At 42.4% G+C, this 26,285-nt stretch overlaps 1 protein-coding gene across 1 annotated transcript; it reads left to right on the forward strand.

The window, feature by feature from the left end:
• Positions 1-394: 394 nt before the first annotated feature.
• Positions 395-19,184, forward strand: LOC137359142 (scavenger receptor cysteine-rich type 1 protein M130-like). Its single transcript, XM_068025217.1, has 5 exons — positions 395-509; positions 7,344-7,658; positions 14,616-14,930; positions 17,464-17,610; positions 19,075-19,184. The coding sequence occupies exons 1-5, from the start codon at positions 395-397 to the stop codon at positions 19,182-19,184; spliced, it is 1,002 nt and encodes a 333-aa protein (XP_067881318.1).
• The last annotated feature ends 7,101 nt before the right edge of the window (positions 19,185-26,285 follow it).

Consider the following 26,285-nt stretch of genomic DNA (forward strand, 5'->3'; position numbering starts at 1 on the left):
TTCATGCCTGGTGAATGGGGAGGGTCCGTGCGCTGGGAAGTTGTGGGTTTAACACACTATAACCGCTTGATGGTACTTCTGATATTTTACAGAGACGATGAAGCTGAGACTGGTGAAGGTGTATAGTCCGTGCGCTAGGACCATGTGGGTTTAACACACTATCACCACTTGATGATACTTCTGATATTTTACAGAGACGGTGAAGCTGAGACTCGTGAATGGGGGCAGTCGGTGCGCTGGGAGAGTGGAGGTTCACTACAGGTGACAGTGGGGGGCTGTGGCTTCCTATCTCTGGGACCTGCCAGACGCCGCTGTTGTGTGTCGGGAGCTGGGCTGCGGGTCCGCAGTTTCTGCACCGGGTGGAGCTCACTTTGGGAAAGGGTCCAGAACCATTATGACGTTGGCTGTAAAGTGCAGCGGGACCGAGGCCGCTCTCCGGGACTGTAAGTCAGAGCAACGGGGTCTCTATTCCGGGCTACAGTCCCATGAGGCAGGGGTGATCTGCTCAGGTAAAAAGCTCTCTCAGTCTCTCATCTCCCGCCGCGGCTGATAGAATCTGGGAAGAAGCGAAAGTAAAACAATGCGGGACGGTCGGTACCCAGAAAGTCAGATGATAATAATTCCAATAATTTCTGGTTAGATTTAATGTTAATATTAGGATCACTGTTTAAAATTATATCATTAGTACTATATTTAATAAACATTCTCCACCAGGAGCAGCAAATACCTGATACTCAGCACATTTACAATACAGCCAGAGCAGTTTCCATTGAGATTTTCCCTAATTCCGCAGTGAATGATCTGAATCGCACGAAATTTCGCAATCTCAAACCCTCCATTCATCAACCCAGCAGCCGCTACCGGGCATGCACTGTCAGCCCGGCTGTCCACCTGCAGTGAGAGCTTGGCTTCGGATCTGATATATTACACATATTGTGAAGCTGAGACTGGGGAGCAGGGGAGGGAGGGAGGCAGGTTTTTCAGCCTCGGGGCGCCGAAGTAATGGGTCTGCAGTTATTGTGGGTATCACAAGAGGAAACTGCGCGTTAAGATCCCACCGCTGCCTACGCATTGCCATTTACATTTTGGGAAATATTGAGGAAGTGAAATGCACAGAATATTAAAAAAAGGAGCTAAGATAGTTCAGGAAGTAGTTGAACGATTAATCTCAACATCGTTCAACTATTGGAAGAAAATTGGCAAGTTTTCCTGAAATCCTGGCCGGCTTCTGTAAGGAGGATAGTGATAGACTTCAAGAGGGCAAAGAGAGGCTGGTCAAATGGGCGGAAACGTGGCAGATGACATTTCATGCAGAGAAGTGTGAACTGATACATTCTGGTTGGAACAAGGAGGAGAGGCAATATCACAGAGTCACTGAACTGTTACAGTGCTGAAGGGGGCTATTCGGCCCATCATGTCTGCATGAGCTCTCTGAAAGAGAAATTCACTCAGTTCTATTCCCCTGCCTTCCCTCCATAACTCTGCACAATCTTCCATTTCATATAACTGTTAATTCCCTTTTGAATGCTTCAATTGAACCTGCCTCCACCACGTTCTCAGGCAAACATTCCAGATCTGGACAACTCGCTGCATGAAAAATATTTTCCTCAAGTCACTTTAACTTATTTTACCAAATTCTTTAAATCTGTACCCTTTCCTTCTCGATGCTTTCACCAGTGGAAACAGTTTTTCTCTATCGAATCTGCCCAGAACCCTCATTGTTTTGAAAACCTCTATCAAATCAACTCTCTGCCTTCTCTTCTCCAAGGAAAACAGTCCTAATTTCTCCAATCTATCTTCCTAACTGAAATTCTTTATCCCTGGAAACATTCTCATGAAAAGTCTCTGTACTCTGTCCTATGCCCTCATATCTTTCCTCAAGTGCGGCGCCAGAATTGGATCCAATCCTCCAGCTGAGGCCGGACTAGTGCCTTATACAATTGCAACATAACTTGCTTGCTCTTGTCCTCCATGCACCTATTAATACAGTCCAGGACAATGTATGTTTTATTAAACGTTCTCTCAAACTGGCCTGCCACCGTCAATGACTTATACACTATTAAACAAAGGTCCCTCTGCTCCTGTAACCTTTTTAGAATTGAGCCCTTCATTTTATATTTTATCTCCATGTTCTTCCTACCAAAATGAATCACTTCATATTTCTCTGCATTGAACTTCATCCAACATTCTACCAACTTGTCAATGTCCTTTTGGAGATCTGCACTATCCTCTTCACAGTTCATAATACTTCCAAGTTTTGTATCATCTGCAAACTTTGAAATTGTGCCTGTGCACCAAGGTCTGGATCATTTATATATATAGAATGGGACCAGAATATTGAAGGATACGTCACATTTAGGAAGGGCAGGAAGCCACGATTATGTGGAGGGGTAGCTCTGTTAATTAATGATGATATTAGCGCAATAGTGAGGGATGACCTAAGTTCAGAAGACCAGGATGTAGAAAGTGTTCGGGTAGAGATGAAAAATCATAAAGGCAAGACGTCACTTGTCAGAAGTGGTGTGCAGGCCACCTAACATTAACCAGGCTGTGGGACGGGGTATAAATGAATAAATAATGGCAGCTTGTCAGAAAGGTACAGTGATAATTCTAGGGGTATTTTCACCTACATATAGACTGTAAAAAACAGTTGGGCAGAGGTAGCCTAGATGAGGACTGCATAAAATATTTTCGGGATAAATTCTTGGAACAATACGTTATGGAGCCAACCAGAGAGTAGGCTATCCTCGACCTGGTATTGTGCAACGAGATAGGAATAATTAATGACCTCACAGTTAAGGCGCCCCTAGGTAGCAGGGATCATGATATAATTGAATTTTACATTCAATTTGAAGGAGAGAAGAGTGGGTCCAAAACTAATATTTTAATCTTAAATAAGGGCAATTATGAGGGTATGAATGCAGAGCTCGCTAAAGTGAACTGGCAAATTAGGTTAAGGGATAGGTCAATAGAGATGCAGTGGCAGCCATTTGAGGCAATATGTCAGAATACACACATTTTAACGAGAACGAAACATTCCAAGGGTGGGACCCGCCATCCGTGGTTAAGTAAAACAGCCAAAAGTAGTATGAAACTTAAAGAAGAAGCCTATGATTTCGCAAAGATGGGAGGCAGGTCAAAAGATTGGACAGGATATTTTTAAAAAGAAGCAAAGAATGACTAAAAGATTGATAAGGCAGGTAACATTAGAGTACGAGAGAATGGTATGTAGATATTTAAAGGAAGATAGCAAGAGTTTATATATATTTAAAAAAGAAAGGAGGCAACAAAGTGAGCGTTGAAATTCTAAAATGTGAGTCTGGGGAATTAATAATGCAAAATAAGGAGATAACAGATGAATTGAACAGATATTTGGCATCGGTCTTCACTATTGAGTATAAAAGTAACATCCCAGTTTTAGCTGTAAGTCAGGAAAAGGAAGGGTGGGAGGAATTCAATACAATTGCAAGCACCAGGGCGAAGGTACTGAGTAAATTGTTGGAGCTGCAGGCTGGCAAGTCCCCGGGACCTGATGGACTTTATCCTCGGGTGCTAAATGAAGTGGCTAGTGAGGTAGTTGATGCGTTAATTTTAATTTTCCAACAGTCCCTAGATTCGGGGAAGGTTCATTTAGATTGGAAAATAGCGAATGCAACTCCTTTAGTCAGAAAGGGAGGGAAACAGTAATCAGGAAACTGCATGTCAATTAGTTTAACACCTGTCTTAGGGAAAATGTTACAAGCTATTATTAAAGAACTTATAGCAGGGCATTTAGAAACATTCAAGGTAATCAGGCAGAGTCAACATGGCTTTGTGAAAGGGAAATCATGTTTATACAATTGATTGGAATTATTTGAAAGAGTTACATGTGCTGTGGATAAAGGGGAACTGGTAGATGTATTGTACTTAGATTTCCAGAAGGCATTTGATAAGGTGCCACATCAAAGGCTATTGCCGAAAATAAAAGCTCATGGTGTGGGGGGTAACATATTGACGTGGATGGAAGATTGGCTAGCTAACAGGAAACAGAGAGTAGGCAGAAACGGGTCTTTTTTTGTTGACAAGATGTAACGTGTGGTTTGCCATAGGGATCTGTGCTGGGGCCTCAACATTTTGCAAGTTATACAAATGATGTGGATGCAGAGACCGAAGGTATGCTTGCTAAATTTGTTAATGACACAAAGATAGGTAAGAATGTAACTTGTGAAGGGGAGATTAGGAGTCTGCAAAGGAATATAGATAGATTAAGTGAGTGGGCAAAGGCCTGGCAAATGGAGTTTAATGTGGGAAAGTGTGAAATTGTCCATTTTGGCAGCAAGAATAGAAGGGAAGTATATTATCTAAATGGTGAGAGATTGCAGAGCTCTGAGATGCAGAGGGATCTGGGTGTCCGAGTGCATGAATTGCAAAACATTAGTATGCAGGTACAGCACGTACTAAAGAAAACCAGTAGATTGTTATCGTTTATCGCAAGTGGAATTGAATACAAAAGTAAGGAGGTTATGCTACAGCTATACAGGGTGTTGGTGAGACCACATCTGGAGTATTGTGTACAGTACTGGTCTCCTTATTTAAAGAATTATGTAAATGCGTTGGAGGCAGTACAGAGAAGGTTTACTAGACTAATATCTGGAATGGGTGACCTGTTATGCGAGGAAAGATTTGACAGGCTCGGCTTGCATCCTCTGGAATTTAGAAGAGGAAGTGGCGACTTGATTGAAGCATATAAAATCCTGAGAGGTCTTGACAGGATGGATGTGGAAAAGATGTTTCCCCTTGTGAGAGAATCTCAAACGAGGGGTCACTGTTTAAAAATAAGGCATCGCCCATTTAAGACAGCGATGAGAAGAATTTATTTCTTTCAGAGGGTCGTGAGTCTTTGGAATTCTCTTCCTCAAAAGGCAGTGGAAGCAGATTCTTTGAATTTTTTTAAGGCAGAGGTAGGTAGATTCTTGATAACCAAGGGGGTGGCAGGTAATCGTGGGTAGGAGGAAATGTGGAGTAATCAGTTCAGCCATGAACGTATTGAATGATGGAGCAGGCTCGAGGGGTTGAGTGACCGACTACTGCTCCTAATTCGTATATTCATATGTATGTTCTCATATAACAGGGTATATCTAATACATCCTCTTTATTAATTTTAAACCCCTCTAGTATCTGAATTACCTCCTCTTTAACCATTGCCTGGAGTGCATCTTCTCCCTTGGCAGAGACAGGTGCAAAGAATTCAGTTAATACCTCAACTATGTCCGCTACCTTCATATGTAAATCACCTTTCTGATTCCTCATCGGCCCCACTCCTCCTTTTACTACCCTTTTACTATTTCTCTGTCTATAGAAAACTGTGTGATTTCTCTTAATGCTAGCTGCCAGTCCCTTTTCAAGGGTACAATTATAAAGTGGCTGCAGCCAAGAGTGACCTGGGAGTATTTGTGATCAAATCGTTGAAGGTGGCAGGGCAGGTTGAGAAAGTGGTTAATAAGTCAATGGGATGTTGGCCTTTTTAAATAGTGGTATAGTGTAAAAAAGTAAGGAAGTTATTACGAACGTTTGTGAAACACTGGCTTCAACTCAACTGCCGTATTGTATTCTGGACAATTCTGGACACGGCATTTTAGAAGAATGTGAATGCTTTAGAATGGGTGTAGCAAGCATTTACAAGGAAGATTCAAAGGATGAAAGACTTCATTTACATTGATAGATTCGAGAAACTGTCGTTGCTTTCCTTAGAACAGGGAAGGCTGCGAGGAAAATTGATGGAGGTGTTGAAAATCATGAGGTCTAGACAGAGTAGATAGAGAGGAAGTGCTCCTCTTGGCAGAAAGGTCAATAACCAGAGGACACTGTTATACGGTGGATGGCAAAAGAACCAACAGTGACATGAGGAAAAACTTATTTATATAGCGAGTTTTCAGGATCTGGAAAGTGCTGCCTGCGAGTCTGTCGGAGACAGATTCAATTGTGGCTTTCAATACGGAAATGGACAAGCACCTGAAGATAAATTCGTTTCCTGGCTATGGGGAAAGGGCAGAAGCATAGGACTAGCTGAGCTGCTCTTGCAGATAACCAGCATGGACACAACGGGCTGAATGGCCTCCTTCTGTGTTGTAAACATTCTATGATTGTATGCTGATTGTTGCATCTTGTTGGTGACAAACTGTCTGTCCAGTTCTTAAACTTAAAACTGTGAATGTGGTTTCAAGGTAATTAATTGCACACGAAGAGCTTTGAAAGGTGATCATGACAGACTGTATCAAACTGGCTACAAAACAGTCAACACAGTGTGGGTTAAAGGTAGTCATTCAGACTGACAAAAGGTGAGAATCCATGCCAATGGTCTATCGCTGTGCAAATGCTTTCTATTTTTCGGTCCATTCCTAAGATTACGGCACACAACATTAAGAAGCGGCTGAGCGCACAGCACAAAGCAAAGGTTCAGGGCCCGATAACATTATAGCTGTAGTGCTGAAGAACAGTACTCTAAAACAAGCTACAACTCTAGACAAGGTGATCCGGTACAGATACAACACTAGGATTCAACTGATATGGTGGAAAATTGCCCTGTTACAAACTGTCGAGAAAAGCAGGGAAACACTGACCAGTTAGCACCCAATCAAACAACTCCCATCAACAGCAAATCCTTCCTTGTGCTGGGTATGACTCCCCTTTCAACGTATTTCTCATAAATAAACATCAATCTCTTTTTGTATTTTCTATAGCTTTGTTAACCTGTTATTGCTATTTTATTGATTTTTATATCTGTACCTCCGAATCCCATTGCTCCTCGATGCAATTTAGATTATCATTGTCCAAGGAATCTGTGTTCTCAGTCTTCCTACCCAAATGCATAAGTGTACATTTATCTGCATTGAAATTCATTTGCAATTTCGTTAACGTCATGTATTTTTATCACAATCTGCCTTAGTATGAAACTATTGTCCCAAGTAAATATCATTGATGAATATTATAATTGTACCTCCCTTTTACGAGTCTGAACCATTTATGTTAAACATGAGCAACAGGACTCCTTGTACCAGTTCTTGCCACACAATACTTTTTACCCAGTTCCAACTGCTGATACAGTGCGTGTTCCTCAGTTACAGTCACGGCGACTGGATAAGTTATAAATAAATAAATGAAAATTTTAAACATTATGGTCCTGTCACAGTATAAGCAGTAGTGATACAGAAAACACAGATTCATCAGTTTTGAAAAGAATGGAACGATCTGAGAACGAATAGTGCCAGATCTGTGATTAATCGGATGTGTATTGAAATATAAATATTTGTATTATTGTGATTATTAATGTATTATACTTATTATGATATAATACGCTTATTCAGATCACAGATCTCCTAGACTAACATCCGGAGACTCTCCATGCTCAGGCAGACTGGAGATCCAGTATGGTGAATACTGGGGAACAGTGTGTGACCTTGACTGGGATCTGAAAGACGCCAATGTGGTCTGTAGTCAGCTGCAGTGTGGAGTCGCCATGTCTGCACCAAGATATGCTCATTTTGGAGAGGGCATTGGGCTCATACGGAGTGATATCTTTGAATGCATCGGAAACGAGACAAGTTTATTGGACTGCCGTCTTTTTGAAGGAACTCAGCAGGAGTGCAGCCATCGGAACGATGCCAGTGTGATCTGTTCCGGTGAGTACAGACTTACTGAAAAGCAGACAACTTCCTGCTTAATATTTGGAAAACTGAGGAAGGTGACATTGCCGTCTTTCTGTCTAAAAGGTTCATATTTAAACGAGTCATTTTCGTTTACCATTACTGCTGTAGGTCCGGTGTAACGTGGTTCAAGATACCCACAATAGTTGATCAACAAGATGTTTCTAAATCCGAACATTATTCTGCAAGAAGCAGAATTTCCGCAAGTTTATTTATCACTGAACCGAATGTATATCTATAATTGCATATTGGCTGCAACAGTCGGGAGTTGACTAAATTAACATGCACTGGCCAATTTAGATACTTTAATGTGAGCACCACGAATGATCCGACATTTCAATAGCCTTTCAACCCTCCCTGCCCACGTTAACACTTACAGGGTATAAACGAACGGCTGTTCTTTAGTACTGCTCAGTGCAATCAGGCCTGAATTGAAAGATTGCAAAGTTAATTTATAGAATGTGTGCATTTTATACGCTAAATATGACAGGATCAGACACATATCCACATGATCAGTACAGAGCTTTCAGTTGCACCAGCCTACTCGAGCATTCAATCAGATCATACTTGATATGTTCCTCAAGTCTCTTTACCTGGCTTTGAACCAGATTCCTTGATACACCGAGCTAACAAAAATCGGTCAATATTAGTCTTGAAAATTTAGATTGGATGCAACATCCACAGCTCTTTACTTTGGGAGTTGTTAGGGAATGTTCCAGATTTCCACTACAATTATATAAAAATGTATTTCCTGTTTGTTCTCTGAGGCCCAACTATCTTCTGGTGCTTGGTCCGTTACCTGCCCACCATCAAAATGTCAGAAGTTGGGCAAATTGCTGCTGATTGCATGATCTTTAGTTCCATTCATAATTACTCGAATAAGGAAACAATTCATGCCCACTTACATCAAGATCAGGACATTATTTAGACTTGGGTATATAAGTAGAAAGTAACACACTCACCACCTCCGTGTCAGGTAATTACTATCTCTGACAAGAGAGAGAATAACACCTCCCCTAGCTATTATAATCAGTGAATTCACTACCACTGTCAAATCCTGCTGGGTTTTGTCAGTGACAGGGAACCTCACCATTCAGAAAAATGCTGAGGCGACGGGAGCATGTCAGATGATGGGTATTCTGTGGCAAGTAGCTCACCTGCAGAATTCCCAAAGACTTTCCTGCTGCTGAACGGCATAGGCTAAGAATGTTAAAGGACAAGGCTCTTCCACATTTCAGGGAACCCACCCACAGTTTCGGTAATCCTTCTTCATAATGAGAGGAGGCAGTGGCGTGGTGCTAATGTCACTGGACTATCAATCCAGAGGCCCAGGCTAATGCTGGGGACACTGGTTCAATTCCCACCACCGCAGCTAGTGGAATTTAAATTCAGTTAATTAATATGGAATTGAAAACTAGTCTCAGTAATGGTGACCATGAAACTATTGTCGATTGTCATTAAAAGAAAATCTTGCTCATTAATGTCCTTCGTGGAGGAAATCTGCCATTCTTACTGGTCTGCCCTAGATGTGATTCCAGAAAAACAGCAATGTGGTTGGTTCTTAATTTTCCTCTGACATAGCCGAACAAGCCACTCACTTGTGAAGGGCAACTAGGCATGAACAACGAATGCTCACCTTGCCAGCGACACCCACATCTCATGATTGATTAAGAAAACAGAAACACTTGAAGCCAAGGAATCATTGCAGTATAATAAAAACAAGAAATGCTGGTCCCGCTCAGCAGGCCTGGCAGCATCTGTGAAAAGAGAAGCAGAGTTAACGTTTCGGGTCAGTGATCCTTCTTCAGAACTCCAGTATCCCTTATGCTGCATACTCTCCCTGGTCAATATCTCCTTTTTAACAATGTATTGCCCACAGCTGAACACTACACCAGATGTGGCCAGACCAGGGTTTTTGTTTTGCCCCTGTAGCATCATTTCTCGCCCCTTGTATTCCAATCCTCTAGATATAAATCCCAGCATTCCATTAGTTGTTTTGATGTTCGTTCCCGTACTTGCCCATGAGCCTGAAGTCTCTTTTCCATGTGCTGCTTCCGGCTTTTCACCATTTAGAAAGTTCTGTAACCTTTTAAAGTCCAAATTGGACACCTCACAATTGCCAAACTTGAAATAGTTTTACACAGTTACTGATTTTTTTTGTTAAGTTATGCTTAAAATATACATGATTGCAATATGGCTGATTTTTTTCAATGGCAATATTGAATATGTCAATGATATGTGGCTTTCTATCCAGCCATCTAAATCATTACTAAATAGTGGAGGTTCCTGTGGGACGGCACTATCAGATCCTGCCAGTTAGGTTGTCTGCACATTATCCCTGCTGTCAGCCTCCTAAGCAGTTAATAATTTGCACTGAATCCAATGACCTTCAACTTTAGCCAACAATCAGTTATGAGGGATTTTCTTGAGTGCTTTCTGGAAGTTCATCTGAATAACATCCATTGAGCTTCCCCTGCCCTCTACTTTAGTTACCTTCACAAAACAATTGATCAGGTTCATCAGGCATGATCTACCTTTTACAAATCCATGCTGGCTCTCACTGATTGGCTGTAACTTTTCAAGGTGATCAGACACTCCATCTTTAAATGTATACTCTAGTAATTTCCTGACAATAGCTGTTAGGCTAACCAATCTATAATGTCCTCGTTTCCCACGCTAACCTTTCTCAAATAGCCGTGTGACAATTGCAATTTTCTAATTACTGTCCCAGCAGTTTGATCTCAATCATTAACAAAGTGATGGAAGGTGTTGTTTACAGTGCTATCAAGCAGAATTTTCCAATAAATTACTCACTGATGTTCAGTTTGGGTTTTCTCGGACTATTCAGCTTCAGACCTCATTGCACCGTTTGTACAAACATGAATGAGAAAGATGAATTCCTGCAGTGAGATGAGAGTGACTGTCCTCGACGTCAGGGCAGCATGTGGCCACGTGTGGCAACAAGGAACCTTAATAAAAGTTCTGTCCATGTAAATACTGATGCACAGTAATTATGTATAATTCCTGCCATTTCCTTATTTTCATTTATATCACAACTGCCATTGTAATGAGACCACATTGCTCTTAATGACAATATATTTCTGAAGTTATTGTCAAAAATTTGTAGCTCTTGTGATCTGTTTTGTCATCCTTTGTTTTTCTTTGTATCGCTGCCATTCACGAGGATCTGAGCAATGTTGTTTTTTTGAATTTTTGCATGATTTTGATTTTGTTGTGTCTTGCATGCCGGTCTAGTATAGACAAGGTGGAGTTTTTAATTGGACCATTCAATGCGGTGGTCATTGAGTTGAGCTTGCTTGACGATAGCAGTCTTGTCCCATTCACTGCATTGGGGAAGCTATGGAGATCAATAAACACCATACTGTCCCCCTAACAGTGGCCTGTTCCTCAGTGAATATCTGGCATTTTCTACACAAGAAACGCACCAACACCTGCTCTGCCGCCAACATACCACCACCAGAACAGTAGTATGGATTGATTTGCCACGATGCACAATAGCTGACCAATCAGCAGCACGAACAATGGCATATACTGACCTATCATCTTCTTCTTTGGCCTCCTTATCTCGAGAGACGACGGATAAGCGCCTGGGGTGGTCAGCGGTGTGTGGAGCAGCGCCTGGACTGGCTATAAAGGCCAATTCCAGAGTGACAGGCTCTTGCACAGGTGCTGCAGAAAAATGTGTTTGTCGGGGCTGTTTCACAGTTGGCTCTCCCCTTACGCTTCTGTCTTTTTTCCTGCCAACTGCTAAGTCTTTTTGACTCACAACACTTTAGCCCCGCCTTTATGGCTGCCCGCCAGGGAATATAATTAACAGACCAATAACAGCCAGAACAAGAACATGTAACAACCTATCAGTAGTAAGATCCTGTCCACATTCCCGTTCTGCACTGCATATAAACGGACAGCTTCCACCAGATCCAATTATTTCTCCAGACAATGGACAGAGTGCACTGCCCAAAACGTCGAGGTCTGCCAATATTTCTAACAATTCTATTATCAAGAAAGCAACTGCTATTTTCAGCGCAAATGCACGTGATGTAAAACCGTAAAATGGTCTTACTCAAATGTTGCATCTTTCAATTATCCCTTTCCCTGTACTACCTAGATATACTACATTTCCAACTGTGCTCTACCCATTAACCCCGTCTCCCACCAACCTCCCCTCACCCATTTGCCAGTTTAAGGTTCCTGTAACAACCCTATTTATCCTTTATTCTGGGACCCTGATCCCAACCCGATTCAGGTGAAGCACATTCCAGCAGAATAGTTCTTTAATATCCCAGTACAGGTGACTGCGTCCCATAAAATTTAACACCTCTTTCCAACACCATAACCTTCAACCACGTGTTCATCTCCCTCATCTTTTTTTCTATGTCAATGTGCAAGCGGCTTGTATAATAATCCTTGAGATCTTCTTTTTTCTTTCAGCTCCTGGTACTCTCTGAAAAGAACCTCTTGCCTCCTCTTTCCCATGCTATCAGTCCATACATGGTCCACAAGGAATGGATATTTCCCCTCCATTCTTGCAATCTGCTTTGAGATATCCCTCACTTTGCACAAGTTGGGCAAATACTGTGTGGGAGTCTTAATACCCCAATTATTGAATCACTTAAAAGTATCACATTATGCTCCACTCCTCCTCCCGTTGAACTGCTTCCTATTCCAAGGTAACAAGGTCAACATTCTGGCTGTCCTTCTGACAGACTTCATCCTTATCCTCAGAAATAGCCAGTACATTGTTCCTGTTGGATAGATTCACTTTTTGCATATCCTCGATCTCCATCTCATATGGATTTCCATTACTGTGCACTATAAGCTGCAACAAACTCATTCTGATCCTGCAGCTCACTACAAGGTGTGATTGAAATCTGCAGCAAACTGTCCAATGCACCTCTTGCTCCCATTGGGGTTTCTCCAATTCCCACACCAGCTCTATGACCCTGAGCCAGAGAGTTTCCAGATAGAGACATCTGCTACAGACATGTTCCCTCAGGACAGTTCAGTTTCTCACAATTTCCAATATCCGGAAAAAAAACTGGTTTGCCAGAACTTAGTCTGTCTTTATTTTAGACGTAAAATTATGTGCAGTTGCTTTTTAGTTTGAAAGCTACTTTACTGGTTAGCTAAAGCCAAAACACGAAGCACTCACCAATTAACGTAATACTTATTTGCAACTTACCCACGCCCTCTCATACTCTGACCTAACAATTGCTTCACTGAAGGAGTTTCCCCTCTATTTGCCTGTTATCTGCCTCTCCCAATAGACTCTGCTGCTGCTGGCTGTGGTTCTGTTTTAAATCGGTGACTCCATTCACTTACTCAAGCTTAATAGACAAAACAAAGCACCTCCATCCAAACACACGCCCTCTACTATCTAGTAGGACAAGGACAGGAGATGGATGGGAACATCACCGCCTGAAATTTCCACTCCAAGGCACACACCATCCTGACTTGGAATTATATCATCATTCCTTCACTGTCCCTCGGTCAAAATCCTGGATCTCCCTTCCGAACAGCTCTGTGGGTGTAGCGAGAGTACATCGACGGCATTGGTACAAGAAGACGGCTCACCACAATCATTTCCAGGACAATTAGGGATGGATAGGAAATGCCAGCCTCGACAACACCCCATCCCCTGTGAAATAATAAAAAAAAGCATGTTCCCCCTCTTCTTACTCTTAGCAAATTCCAACTTCCCACTTTGTTCCTAATGAATTCAATCAACATTGTGAACTGTGTTTACGCTCTGTACCGTACCTGAAGTTTACTTACATCGGTCTTTTCGGGCACATTCAAGTTGCCACAGTTTAGACAGATTCCAGCTTACAGTATTTACCTCTATTCGGGCAATCACAGCTGATTGACTTCTCACTGCTCACCTGAATTGCACTGTTAACTGCTAACAATGAACTGCCTTGCAGTTTTTTTTTTTGAAGTTCAAGTTAAATTCTAAATGTTAAGGCCATATTTCAGTCTTAGCCACTAATTACCAAATTATAAACTTCCCACTCTGTTTATAACACATGCAGCAAAAGGTACAATTTTTGTTTACACCCTTTGCCTTAACTGTAACTGCCTAACAGCATTGCAGAAGAACATTCCACATGCAGACAATTGCAGTACAAAATGAAGGTCCTGACATCGGTTTCAAGGGCAAATAGAGTTGAGCAATAACTGCCACCTCTGCCAGAGATGCCCACATCCCTCAAAAGGAAATGCAGCTCCTAAATGGCCTTGTTTGATATTCGTTCTCCAAATATTCTATCGCGCATCTGTCAAACCCCTTAAACATTTTAAACACATCAACTAGATAAGCTCTAAAGTATCTAAATCTAATCTACGACAAACAAAGTTTATGCAACTTGTCTTCATAATGTAACGCTTTAAGCATTGTTGTCATTCTGGTGACTCTGTCCTGAACCACCTCCAAAGCAAATGGTTTTGTGAAGTGCGGTACCCAAAAGCGGCAACAAATACAACAGAAACATCACATCCTTCTGACTTCTATATTGCAAGACCCAAGAGATAGAGACCAACAATCTATTAACGTTTGCAAGAAGAGCTCTTAATTTTTGAGTGTTCATCCAACTTCTTAACGAGGTTCTGCAGTAATTATTGTGATGAAAGGACACAGACCTGAAACATAACTCTCTTGCTCACTCCACAGATGCTGCGAGACCTGCTCAGTATTTCCAACATTTTCTGATTTATTTCAGTTTCCAACATCCGCAGTATTTTGCTTTTGAGCTGCTGTAGTAATTTGAATTGTTTTGAATAGATAATTTGTGTAAAGTATGGATAGATGATCGTGGTAGATAAGATACAACTTTTTACCTATTTTCCGTTTTGCTGTTTCTATGTGGAGGATGATTTATAAATTATTTGGATCTGGATTTGTTTCCAATACAGGGAAACATGGACCCCGATTAGTTGATGGGATGAACAGATGCTCTGGAAGGGTGGAGGTGCTACACAGAGACCAGTGGTGGACGCTGTGTGACCTTTACTTTGATATGGAAGACGCCAACGTGGTCTGTGAGCATCTTCATTGTGGGACAGGAAGCTCAGTCCCAGGAGGAGCTCACTTTGGGAAAGGAACCGGTCCAATGTGGAAGGAAAATTACAAGTGTCGGGGAAACGAGACGCGATTGTGGGATTGTCCTGTTTCATCCTGGGATCAATTTAGCTGCTCACATGAAAATGATGCCAGTGTCATCTATACGGGTGAGTCATCTCAGTCAATTGAAGTTAAATGCACCAAATGTTCTACTGTCAAGCATCATTGACTATTTCCACAGGTCGCTGATTCACTAGTTTTTCTGATCCCATGCTTCCTTTGACACTAAGATCCTAAGATGTGTTTGTGGGTTTATTGGTCTGAATTAAATTACAAATGCATCCAAGAGCTTCACTCCAATAAACATTGAATGCATACAATGTCTCGTTATTAGTACTTATCGTCATATAATACCTCTTTCCGGGTAAATCTAGGGCATTATTCAAGGGCTATAGAATTAGCAAGATGCTCCCAGGACCACTGCCATAGAATGGAAATGTTGCTCGAGCATTGAAACTGTTATCAATGTAGGCAATTCAAATATGAATTATCTGGAATTCTCAGCAAAGATCAGTTGTATAATAGAAAACACTGTGAACTTTATTCCAGCTAAATAGCGTGAGATAAATGTTAATTTCCATTTCACCAAGTGCAATAAAATTATAGTGAGTGAAGTAACTCGTTATTTCACCAATGTGCTATGTCTTGGATTATTTCACAAACTTGATGTAAATTACAATTCTGCCAGTTTCCAGGATTACCTTTATCTCTCAGCCAGCACCCTCATATAACAGATTATCTGCTCAGTTATCTGATCACTGTATGTGGGACATTGCTCTATGCAAAAGTGCTCCCACATTTCACAATTTAAAATATAGGTAATAAAAACAGTAAGTGCTGGAAATACTCAGAAGATCTGGCAGCATGTATGTTGAGTGAAACAATATCAACCTTTCATTTTGCGGATCTTTAATCTGAACATAGAGATTTAACAGTTGTTAAAGAAAGGGGAAAGCAAGGAAAGAACAAAAGGAATAGGCTGCGATATGGTAGAAGACAGGAGAGACTAAATGGCAAAAGGGACAATGCAAAGCAAATAGATCTGGAATGGGCCAAGTAAAAAGCACATTTATAGGTGTACATTGGAAGTAGGAAAAGGGGTAAGGAATAAGATCTGAATTTGCTGAACTCAGTGTTGAATCACAAACGTTGTAAGGAAGCTCGTGGAATGATGAAGTGCTGTTCCACAAACTTATGTTAACCTTCATTGGGAATGTGTAGGGGAAAGTGGATGGAGAGGTCAGAGTTGGAGTTGAATAAAGAATGAAAATGATAGGCAACTGGAAGCTGAAGGTAAAGCTTGCAGACTGAACAAAGGTGTTTTGCAGACTAATCACTTAATTGTGTTTGGTCTGCCAATGTAAAGGAGATAGCATCATGATTAGTCAATAGAGTAAATGCAGGATACTAACGAAGAAGCATTACAAGTAAATCGCTGTTTCACTTGGAAGCAGTGCTTGGGGGCTTGGGTGTGAGAAAAGTACACGTAACTGGGAAGTGGCAGCATCTCCCGCGCTTTCATGGAATGCTCCTGTGGGAAGGCGTGCTGAGAATGATTGCAGAGTGCATCAGGATGTCACAGAGCGAATGGTCCCTTCAGAATGTTAAAAGTGGAGGGAAGGGGAAGATGTGCTTGGTCATGGCATCACATTGAAGGTGGTGGAAATAGTGGAAGATCATGTGTTGAATATGGAAGCTGGTGGAGTGGAAGGTGAGAAGAAGCAGAATCCTTTCATGGTTCTGGGAAGGGGGAAAGGGTGAAAGCAGAAGTATGGAAAATGGAATGGACGTGCTTGAGGGCCCAATCAACTATGGTGGGTGGATGAGGACGTGAGGAGAGTCCTTGGTTGAGGGGAAAGGAAGACATATCTGGAAGCACTGGTATGGAAGGTTGCATCACCAGACAGAAACAATGCAGGTGGAGAAAGTGGAAGAATGTGATAGATTCATTAGAGGAAACGGGGTGTGAGGAATCATAAACAAGGTAACTGTGAGAGTCACTGGGCTTACCCTTTATATTGGTTAATAACCTATCCCCAGAATCAGAAACAGAGATGTTGAGGAAGGGAATGGAAGAATTGAAGATGGACCATGTGAAGATAAGGAGGAGAAATTGGAAGAAACGTTGATGATATTGTCAAGTGTAGGGCGAGAGCAGGAAATATCAGTACATGTGGAGAGGAGGACAACCTTCAGTCCGGCGGGTCTGTCACCTACTGCATTAGTGACTGCAAATCAAAAGTGCTTCATTGCCTGTGAGGCGATTTAAGACGTTATCGGAAACATTGTGTCAACTTACACTTGTCTGTTTCTCTCCATACTGGTTAAAAGGAACTGTCATCTGTCAGGAGCCATTTAAAATCCCTGTTCCACCCTTCGATCTCATCACTTATCTATAGGCAGTATTTGCCGCGCTCAACCCCACTTAATTTTACCCTTTTTGCTCAGTGTAGTCAGCGGAGGCTACTCGGTATGCCACTAAAATGTATTTACTGAGAAAAGGTAATGGTGAATAATATCTTCTGACAAGCCTTCTGGACAATGATGACAGAAATAGTAACCATAAACATTAATAACTTTTCTGGTGGCAGTAAATTATGAGACATTTTGCTTCCATTCTCAATGTGTTTAATATTGTAGATGAAAATTGGTCACTAAGGCTGACGAACGGAGGCAGCCAATGTGATGGGCGAGTGGAGATTTACCACACCGGCAGATGGTGGAGATTTCAGAATAGACTCTGGACCCTGAATGATGCCAACGTGGTCTGCACACAGCTGGGCTGCGGTGAAGCGACAGCCGCTTATAACTATTCAAAGGACGGAGAGAGTGAAGGACCCGTCTGGGTGAATGATGTCCAATGTGAAGGAAACGAATTGCAGCTCCAGAACTGCAGCTTATTCACATTGAATTCGTCTCTCACTGACAGTATGGATGTCGGGGTTCTGTGTTCAGGTGAACAAATTCTTCACTGCTTTTACAAAAACATAAAAGTGAAATGTCTAATCTGCTGAGAAAAGCGATAATATAGGTTACTTGTTCCTGGGTGTCTCAAACCAGTAATTTCACTATAGGAGAAGGGGTGAGGATGGTGGGTGGTGGGGGAGCTGGGGCTGGATGGCGTGGTGTGCAGAGAGAGAGGACACGGACACAATTAACCAGCAAGAACTTTTTTTGACAGAACTTTCAGTAAGCATTCATCAAAAGAAGTTTAACAGGAGTGCAATTAGACAAAAAACTGACACAGAGCCAAACACAGAGATGTTTCCGGTGGAAATTCTGATCTGGGGTTTAGATGGTTAAAAGCAAGACTGAAAGTTGTCGGGGATGGAAGTGCGTAATGTACAAGAAGGTAGATTCAGAGAAAAGCAGAGCTCTTGAAATGATTCAGGCTGGAGGCGGTTATACTGATGCCAGGGGGAGCGCATGAAGGTGTCTGAACATGAAGATCATAACTAACAACTCGAGGCATTGGTGGCTGGGAAACCAGTGAATGCAGTGGCGCTCCTGAGAGAGGCTTCATGTAGGGCAGGCAACAAAACTTTGGATGAGCTGATGTTCCTGGAGGGTGCAGGATGGGTGATCACCCAGGAGAACATTGAAATATTCGGTTTTGCAGGCAACAAAGCATGGGTGAACATTTCAGCAGCAGATGGGCTGAGGCAGGAAGGAGGGTGAATGATGATAGAGGTGAAAGATAACGGCCTTGTGATAAAGAGAATATGAAATTGGAATTTAGTTTAGATTAGTTTAGAGATACAGCACTGAAACAGGCCCTTCGGCCCACCGAGTCTGTGCCGACCATCAACCACCCACTTATACTAATCCTACACTAATTCCATATCCCTACCACATTCCCACCTGTCCCTCCCATCTCCCTATACTAGGGACAATTTATAATGGCCAATTAACCTATCAACCTGCAAGTCTTTGGCATGTGGGAGGAAACCGGAGCACCCGGAGGAAACCCACGCAGACACAGGGAGAACTTGCAAACTCCACACAGGCAGTACCCAGAATTGAACCCGGGTCGCTGGAGCTGTGAGGCTGCAGTGCTAACCACTGCGCCACTGTGCCGCCCCGAATCTCATCTCTGGTATCAAATCCGGCACCGAGCTTGCAATCAGCTCCATTGTACAGTATATAAGTGGAGATAACTGGGTGGGAGTTGTTCTGGTGTAAGTGTCATTCGGCTGTGCATAAAAATAGACAGTTGTTTTGGACTATACGCTTGAAAGTTCCATTGTGCAGCATGTAAATACAGGCATATGTTCTGGAGATGTTGCATTATGCAGAATGCAAGTGCGGACAGGTGCTTTGGGGTTGTTCGAACGAGCATTTATTTACATATGAAAGAGTAGAACTTACAACATCTGTGATCAATACATTTCAGCATTTCACGTCAGACGTTTACAGTGCCGAATGGTTATGACACACTCCGTCACTGGATAGAGTAGAGTATGTGTATGTCATCTTGTTCTTCAGTTCGGTAAATGCTAAGCTCTACCCAGCAGTTATGTCCGCCTACAGAAGCCATGTGTCTTCTCCTTGTCTTCGACTTCTCTGTCTGATGGGTCACATCGCTGATTTTGATTCTGCAAAGTGTCTGACGTAATTAGTCCAATCAGTTTTGTCCACACCAGTTTAAATACCGGTTTCCTGCTCAGCCAGGAGGTCTGTACATCTGGAATTCAATTGTCCATGGGAACTTCCTGATCCTGTCCAACATTTTGCAGAGAGATCCTGTTTTCTGCCCTCTTTGGTCCGGTCCAACAGTCATATATTGATAATTAGTAGTTTAGTTCATTGATCTTTTACAGACAATAGCAATTGATAATGTGCCTCACAAGTTTCGTTTGCTCATTGAACATAATAGCACCAGCCTGTCTGAACAGAGAGGTCTGCATATTTTCTGTTCAGACGTGTGCTTTATCTCTAAAATTACTCAAATGTCTTCATTGTCTAAGACAGAGTCCCATCCTTGCAAATGTAAGTGATTCTGTTATGCAATTAACATTAAATTGATTTATGATAATGTTATAATGAACACAATCCTCAAACATAGTTCGACAGATACTGCATATTGCAAAGCTGATGTTTAAGAGTAGTACATCTGGAGGTTACATTCTCCATTATTAAGACGAAGTAATAAATAGGGTAGATTGAACAAATTCTAGCCTTGCTAGTGACACCCACAACCCCTGCAAGAATTAAAAATAAAACAGAAAGGCACGGTGACATCTGGCCATCTGTCTGGGAATATAATCCTGAATGGATCAATCGCATAAAGCATCATCGGGTCCTACTCTTCTTCACTAAAACCATGCATTAGACGAAGATCATCCAGGAAGGCAAAGAAAACGCACAGCATATCTTCTCCATCATAAATCTTCACCCTGAACCACTCCCCTGCCTCGTCCACCCTCAAATCCAAAAATAAGTGAGAGGAGCTCGTGGACCTTTTGTTACAACGTTCAAAAATATCTGTTCAGTCGCCTTGCACTATTTTCCTTCCTTCCCCAACCCACCAGGCCTAACTTCCTAACTGTTCCCCACCCCACTCCAAACCATCACCCTGAATTCGCATTTCTTGTTCCTCTACTTGACACTTCAAGCTCTCTCTGAACCTGTGCTGTTGATGAAATCCACATCTTGCTGCCTACATCTTATTTCTACTAAACTACTGAACGCACACATTCTCTTCCTGGTCCCCATGTTAGCTAACAATATTAACGATTCTCTCTCTCTCTTCAGGTTCAGCCCCCTCCCCTTCAAATCATCTGTCATCACACACCTCTTTTCAGAAAGGAACCATTGACCACCTGTCCATGCAAATTACTGTCCCAGATATAGAACATAGAACATAGAACATTACAGCGCAGTACAGGCCCTTCAGCCCTCGATGTTGCGCCGACCTGTGAAACCATCTGACCTACACTGTTCCATTTTCATCCATATGTCTATCCAATGACCACTTAAATGCCCTTAAAGTTGGCGAGTCTACTGTTGCAGGCAGGGCGTTCCACGCCCCGACTACTCTCTGTGTAAAGAAACTACCTCTGACATCTGTCCTATATCTATCACCCCACAACTTAAAACTATGTCCCCTCCTGTTTGCCATCACCATCCGAGGAAAAAGGCTCTCACTATCCACCCTGTCCAACCCTCTGATTATCTTATATGTCTCTATTAAGTCACCTCTTCTCCTCCTTCTCTCTAACGAAAACAACCTCAAGTCCCTCAGCCTTTCCTCGTAAGACCTTCCCTCCATACCAGGTAACATCCTAGTAAATCTCCTCTGCACCTTTTCCAAAGCTTCCACATCCTTCCGATAATGCGGTGACCAGAACTGCACGCAATACTCCAGGTGCGGCCGCACCAAAGTTCTGTACAGCTGCAGCATGACCTCGTGGCTCCTAAACTCGATCCCCCCACTAATAACAGCTAACACACCATATGCCTTCTTAACAGCTCTATTAACCTGGGTGGCAACTTTCAGGGATTTATGTACCTGGACACCAAGATATCTCTGCTCATCGACACTACCAAGAATCTTCCCATTAGCCCAGTATTCTGCAATCCTGTTACTCCTTCTGTAGTGAATCACCTCACACTTTTCCGCATTAAACTCCATTTGCCATCTCTCAGCCCAGCTCTGCAGCCTATCTATGTCCCTCTGTAACTTGCAACATCCTTCGGCACTATCCACAACTCCACCGACCTTCGTGTCATCCGCAAATTTACTAACCCACCCTTCTACACCCTCATCCAGGTCATTTATAAAAATGACAAACAGCAGTGGCCCCAAAACAGATCCTTGCGGTACACCACTAGAAACTATACTCCAGGATGAACATTTACCATCAACCACCACCCTCTGCCTTCATTCAGCTAGCCAATTTCTGATCCAAAGCACTAATTCACCTTCAATAACATACTTCTGTATTTTCTGCAATAGCCTACCGTGGGGAACTTTATCAAACGCCTTACTGAAATCCATATAGACCACATCCACGGCATTACCCTCATCCACCTGTTTGGTCACCTTGTCAAAAAACTCAATTTAACTGTTCGTACCTCGCCAAAGTCCTTGAATGTGTTGTCGCCTCCCAAATCCATGCTCATCTTTTATGAATCTGCATGTTTCAGTTCCTCAAATCAGATTTATAGCCACACCACAAGACCAAAACAACTCTTATCAAAGTCATAAATGACATCCTAAGTGATTGTTACAAATCTAAACGATGCCTCCTCCTTATTCTTGACTTGCAAACAGCTTTTGATGTGAATGATCATAAAATTCTGCTCCAACCCTTCTCCATTATCACCCGGCTGGGTGCGACTGCACTCAGCTGGTTCTAGTCTTATCTACACAGTCATAGTCAGAAATTTACCTGCAATGACTTCTCTACCCGCTCCTGCCACGTCACCTATCGTGTCACCGAAGGATCTATCCTTCGACACCTCATTTCTCATTTGCATGCGGCCTTTCAGTGATATCCGCAAAAACAACCTTAGTTTCCTCATGTATCTCACACAGTATCCAACTCTCCCTTCCATCCAACTCTCTTGATCCATCCACAGCCTGTACACTGTCAGAATTCCAGTCTGACATTCAGTCCTGCATCAGCAGAAAATTCCACCAACTCAGTGTTCAAAAGATAGAAACCATCAGTACCCCTTACATCTGTTCCCTTGCCACAAACCCCATTTCTCTCGATGCCAACTGTGTGTGACTCAGGCAGACTGCTTGTGATCTTTGAATTATATTTGACCCCGACGTGAGTTCCCTATCACATGATTAACACTGTCTATTTTCACCTCCATTGCATCACCCGACTTTACCCTTATCTCGTCTTGTCGATTGCTTTGTTCCTCTAGACTCGATTATTCTAATGCACTCCTGGCTTGCTTCCCTCATTACAACCTCTGCAAAATCTGCTGTCTCGACCAAGTGCCAAACAGCCATCTGCCCTGTACTCGCTGACCTACATTGTTCAGCAATGCGCGATTTTAAAATTCTCATCCTATTTTCAAATCCCTTCTTCACTTCACAGCGCCTGTCTTTGCAATCGCCTCCAGTCTGACAGCTCCCAGTTCTGGCTTCTTGAGCATTCCTGATTTTAATCGCGCAGCATTTTCAGCCGTGCCTTCAGCTGCGGAGGTCACACGCTGTAGAATTACTTCCTTAAATTTCTCTGCATGGCAACTCCTCTTTCCTGCTTTCAGACGCTCCATAAGAACTAACTCTTTGACTAAGATTTTGGTTATCTTTCCCAATGTATTTTTTGGTGCTCCATACTAAAATGTCTTTGATATCACTGCTGTATCGCGCCTTGGGATGTTTTATCACATCAACGGCGCTAGATAAATGCAATTCACTTGTTATTCAAAGTAAAGGAAATAGGAGAGGGCATTAAATGTCTGAACAAGATAACAAATAAGGGTAATTTACATGTACCAGGAACAGATACAGTTATATATTGAGTATAAATTGACTGTCACTCGTGCGAGCGATTGCCTGCACAACAACGCACATAGTGTTTAACACATAAAAGGGGAACTGGAGACCATAACTTGTCAAAGCCAGATGTAGAAGGCTATCTGAACCATTTATGTTCTTTGCATTCAATGTAAGAAGTAAGTGTAAACAATTCCGTTGTTTAGTATTATTTACCTGTCAAAGGCACATTTAACGAGTACTTTTTTTAAGCTGGTGATGGTGCAATGATTGTATTGAGTGATGAGGTGAATGTCTATTGGAAGTATAATCCTCCTGTACTGTTGTCCAATAGACCACGTGCAGTTAAGGCTGTCAGACGGTGGAAGCCGATGTACTGGCCGAGTGGAAATTTATTACAATGGGACCTGGGGCTCAGTTTGCGATGATGCCTGGGATTTGGCAGACGCTGACGTGGTTTGCAAACAGCTGGGTTGTGGAAAGGCAATGGACCTGGCGCTTCCTGCATCTTGTGGACCAGTCACAGGGCTTGTTTGGTTGGATGAACTGAAGTGTTCCAGTAGCGAATCGTTTCTCTGGGAATGTCCCTCAGCATCGTGGGGTAACCATGACTGTTCTCATAAAGAAGATGTGAGGATCATGTGTTCAGGTAAGGATGCTTCGATGTGCCAATTTTCCTTAGTTTTGTGCACGTGGCTTCACAGGGAAGATATGACATCGAATTACATACAATGGACAGCACAGAATCTGGCCATTCGCCCTAACTGTTCAATGTGGTGTTTATGTTGTCCACGTGTATCGCCCCACATTACTGCATCTAACCCTTTTTGCATATCCACCTAGTTATTTCTCCCTCTTGTATCTTTTGAGCTTTACCTTAAAGGCATCAGTGCTAATCATCTCAACCATTGCATGTGTTCAGAATTCAAAATTCAAACCACTCCCTGGGTAAAAAAAAACAAGTTCTCCTGAATTTCTTATTAGATGTATTCATGATTATCCTATATTTATAATTGCTAGCTTCGATCTCTGTCACTCTATAAGTGTTTAGTGCCTCTGTATCACGAGAGCTCTTTGCCGCTTTACATCATTTTCACTCTTATTGTACAAGAAATGCGTGGCCTCTTTATTCTTCCTATCAGCACTGACCACCTTAGACTTACCTGGATTCAACTCATTTGGCGATTGTATGCCCATTCGACCTGCTTATTATCGTATTCCCATATTTTGTCTCTGTCTTTCGTAGTGTTAACTATATCCCCATATTGCTGCCATCTTAAATTTTGAAATTATGTTTCCCTTGTCTAAATCCACATCGTTTATGTAAATATTAAGCAGCAATAATCCCAGCCCTGTGTAACACCACTTCCCACCTTCCACCATTCTGGGTTACCAGCTTTAACAATGACGGTGTGCTTTGCAGCTAGTTTTCGACCATTATCCACTTATCTCTTGAATCCACATGCTCTGACCCCAGTCATGATCCAACTATGTGCTACCTTGTCAGAGGCCTTTTGAAAAAAAAAAGAACATGCATTCTGCATCGACTGAATCATTCCCATTATCTTTCTGTAATTACTTCAAAGCATTCAATAACGTTGTTTGTCTTTCTGTTGTGAAATCCGTGTTGATTATTCTTTATTGCATTATGGGCTGTCGGTATTTTTCTATCACTTTTCTGAAATACTTACCGGCAATCAGTGAACACAACCGGTGCAGCATGTGTTGAGCTGTGCAGTATAAACACACAGCGAGTTATCAATCTAACCATCTGGATATTTCTTGTGTCATTGACAGAGCACAAAGAGCTGCGGCTGGTGAATGGGAAGCATCGCTGTGAGGGGAGAGTGGAAGTGTTCTACAATGGTACCTGGGGAACAGTGTGCTCTGATACACTTGATAGACCTGATGCAGAAGTGATCTGTAAACAGTTAGAGTGTGGTACCCTCAGTTCTATCGATTATTCCGCTCAGTCATTCGGAGCAGGATCCGGACCCATTTGGCTCGATGGAATAGAGTGTATTTCACACGAATCGTTCCTTTGGCACTGTCAAACAGAACCGTGGGGTAAACACAACTGTGAACATAGGGAGGATGCTGGTGTTATTTGTTCAGGTAACACAACAAACCTCTCAATGCCTGAGTGCCATTTCAAACATTGGTGTCTGATACCGTCAGCATGTTTCTCTTCTCAACAGAAGCAAAAGTAACTAAGGAGCAGCACCACAGATCAAAGGACTGCATTCGAGAATATGATTGTTAACGTGGGCTTTCACCAGGTGCTAATTCCTTTTTATTATACCAACTATCTGACTTGTACTCCTGACTTATACTACATCAATAGTAATCATTGATTCTCTTTGATAGATTTGGGACAATGGTTGCGCCTGTTTGGAGGTAACACCAACTGCTCCGGGAGAGTGGAGATATTGTGCAATAACAGCTGGGGCACGGTGTGTGATGACTCCTGGGATATGGCCGATGCCAATGTTGTCTGCAGACAGCTGGGTTGTGGTCACGCTCTATTGGCGCCAGGAGGGGCTACTTTTTCCCAGGGTGACGGTGTTATCTGGCTGGATGAGGTGAAGTGCACTGGAAGCGAATCTTCTCTGGCCGACTGTCCTTCCTCATCGCATTGCTCAATCTGACTGTGATCACAAGGAAGATGCCAGTGTGATTTGTTCCGGTGAGGGTGGCAGGGTTTGGAGATTGGGTTTAGGGATCCTTGTTTTGTTAAATTGACTCATTAGTTCGGGAAACTAAGAACAGTATTTATCGTTTAAATGGAAAGTGCCGAAATTTCATCCTCCTGAACGTTTTGCACAATATATTCCACAGGGTTCGATGTGCCTCCAACTACTTTCCCATCCACATCTGCAGGTACTTACCATTATTACTATTCCAGCTAGTGTTAGGGTTTATATTAGTTGAAATTGTATTGTTGTCATTTTCTCAAGATACTATGAGCACGTTCTCACTGACTGGAACATTATTTCCTCAC

The sequence above is a fragment of the Heterodontus francisci genome, unplaced genomic scaffold, assembly GCF_036365525.1.
Source record: "Heterodontus francisci isolate sHetFra1 unplaced genomic scaffold, sHetFra1.hap1 HAP1_SCAFFOLD_54, whole genome shotgun sequence".
NCBI classification, from domain to species: domain Eukaryota; kingdom Metazoa; phylum Chordata; class Chondrichthyes; order Heterodontiformes; family Heterodontidae; genus Heterodontus; species Heterodontus francisci.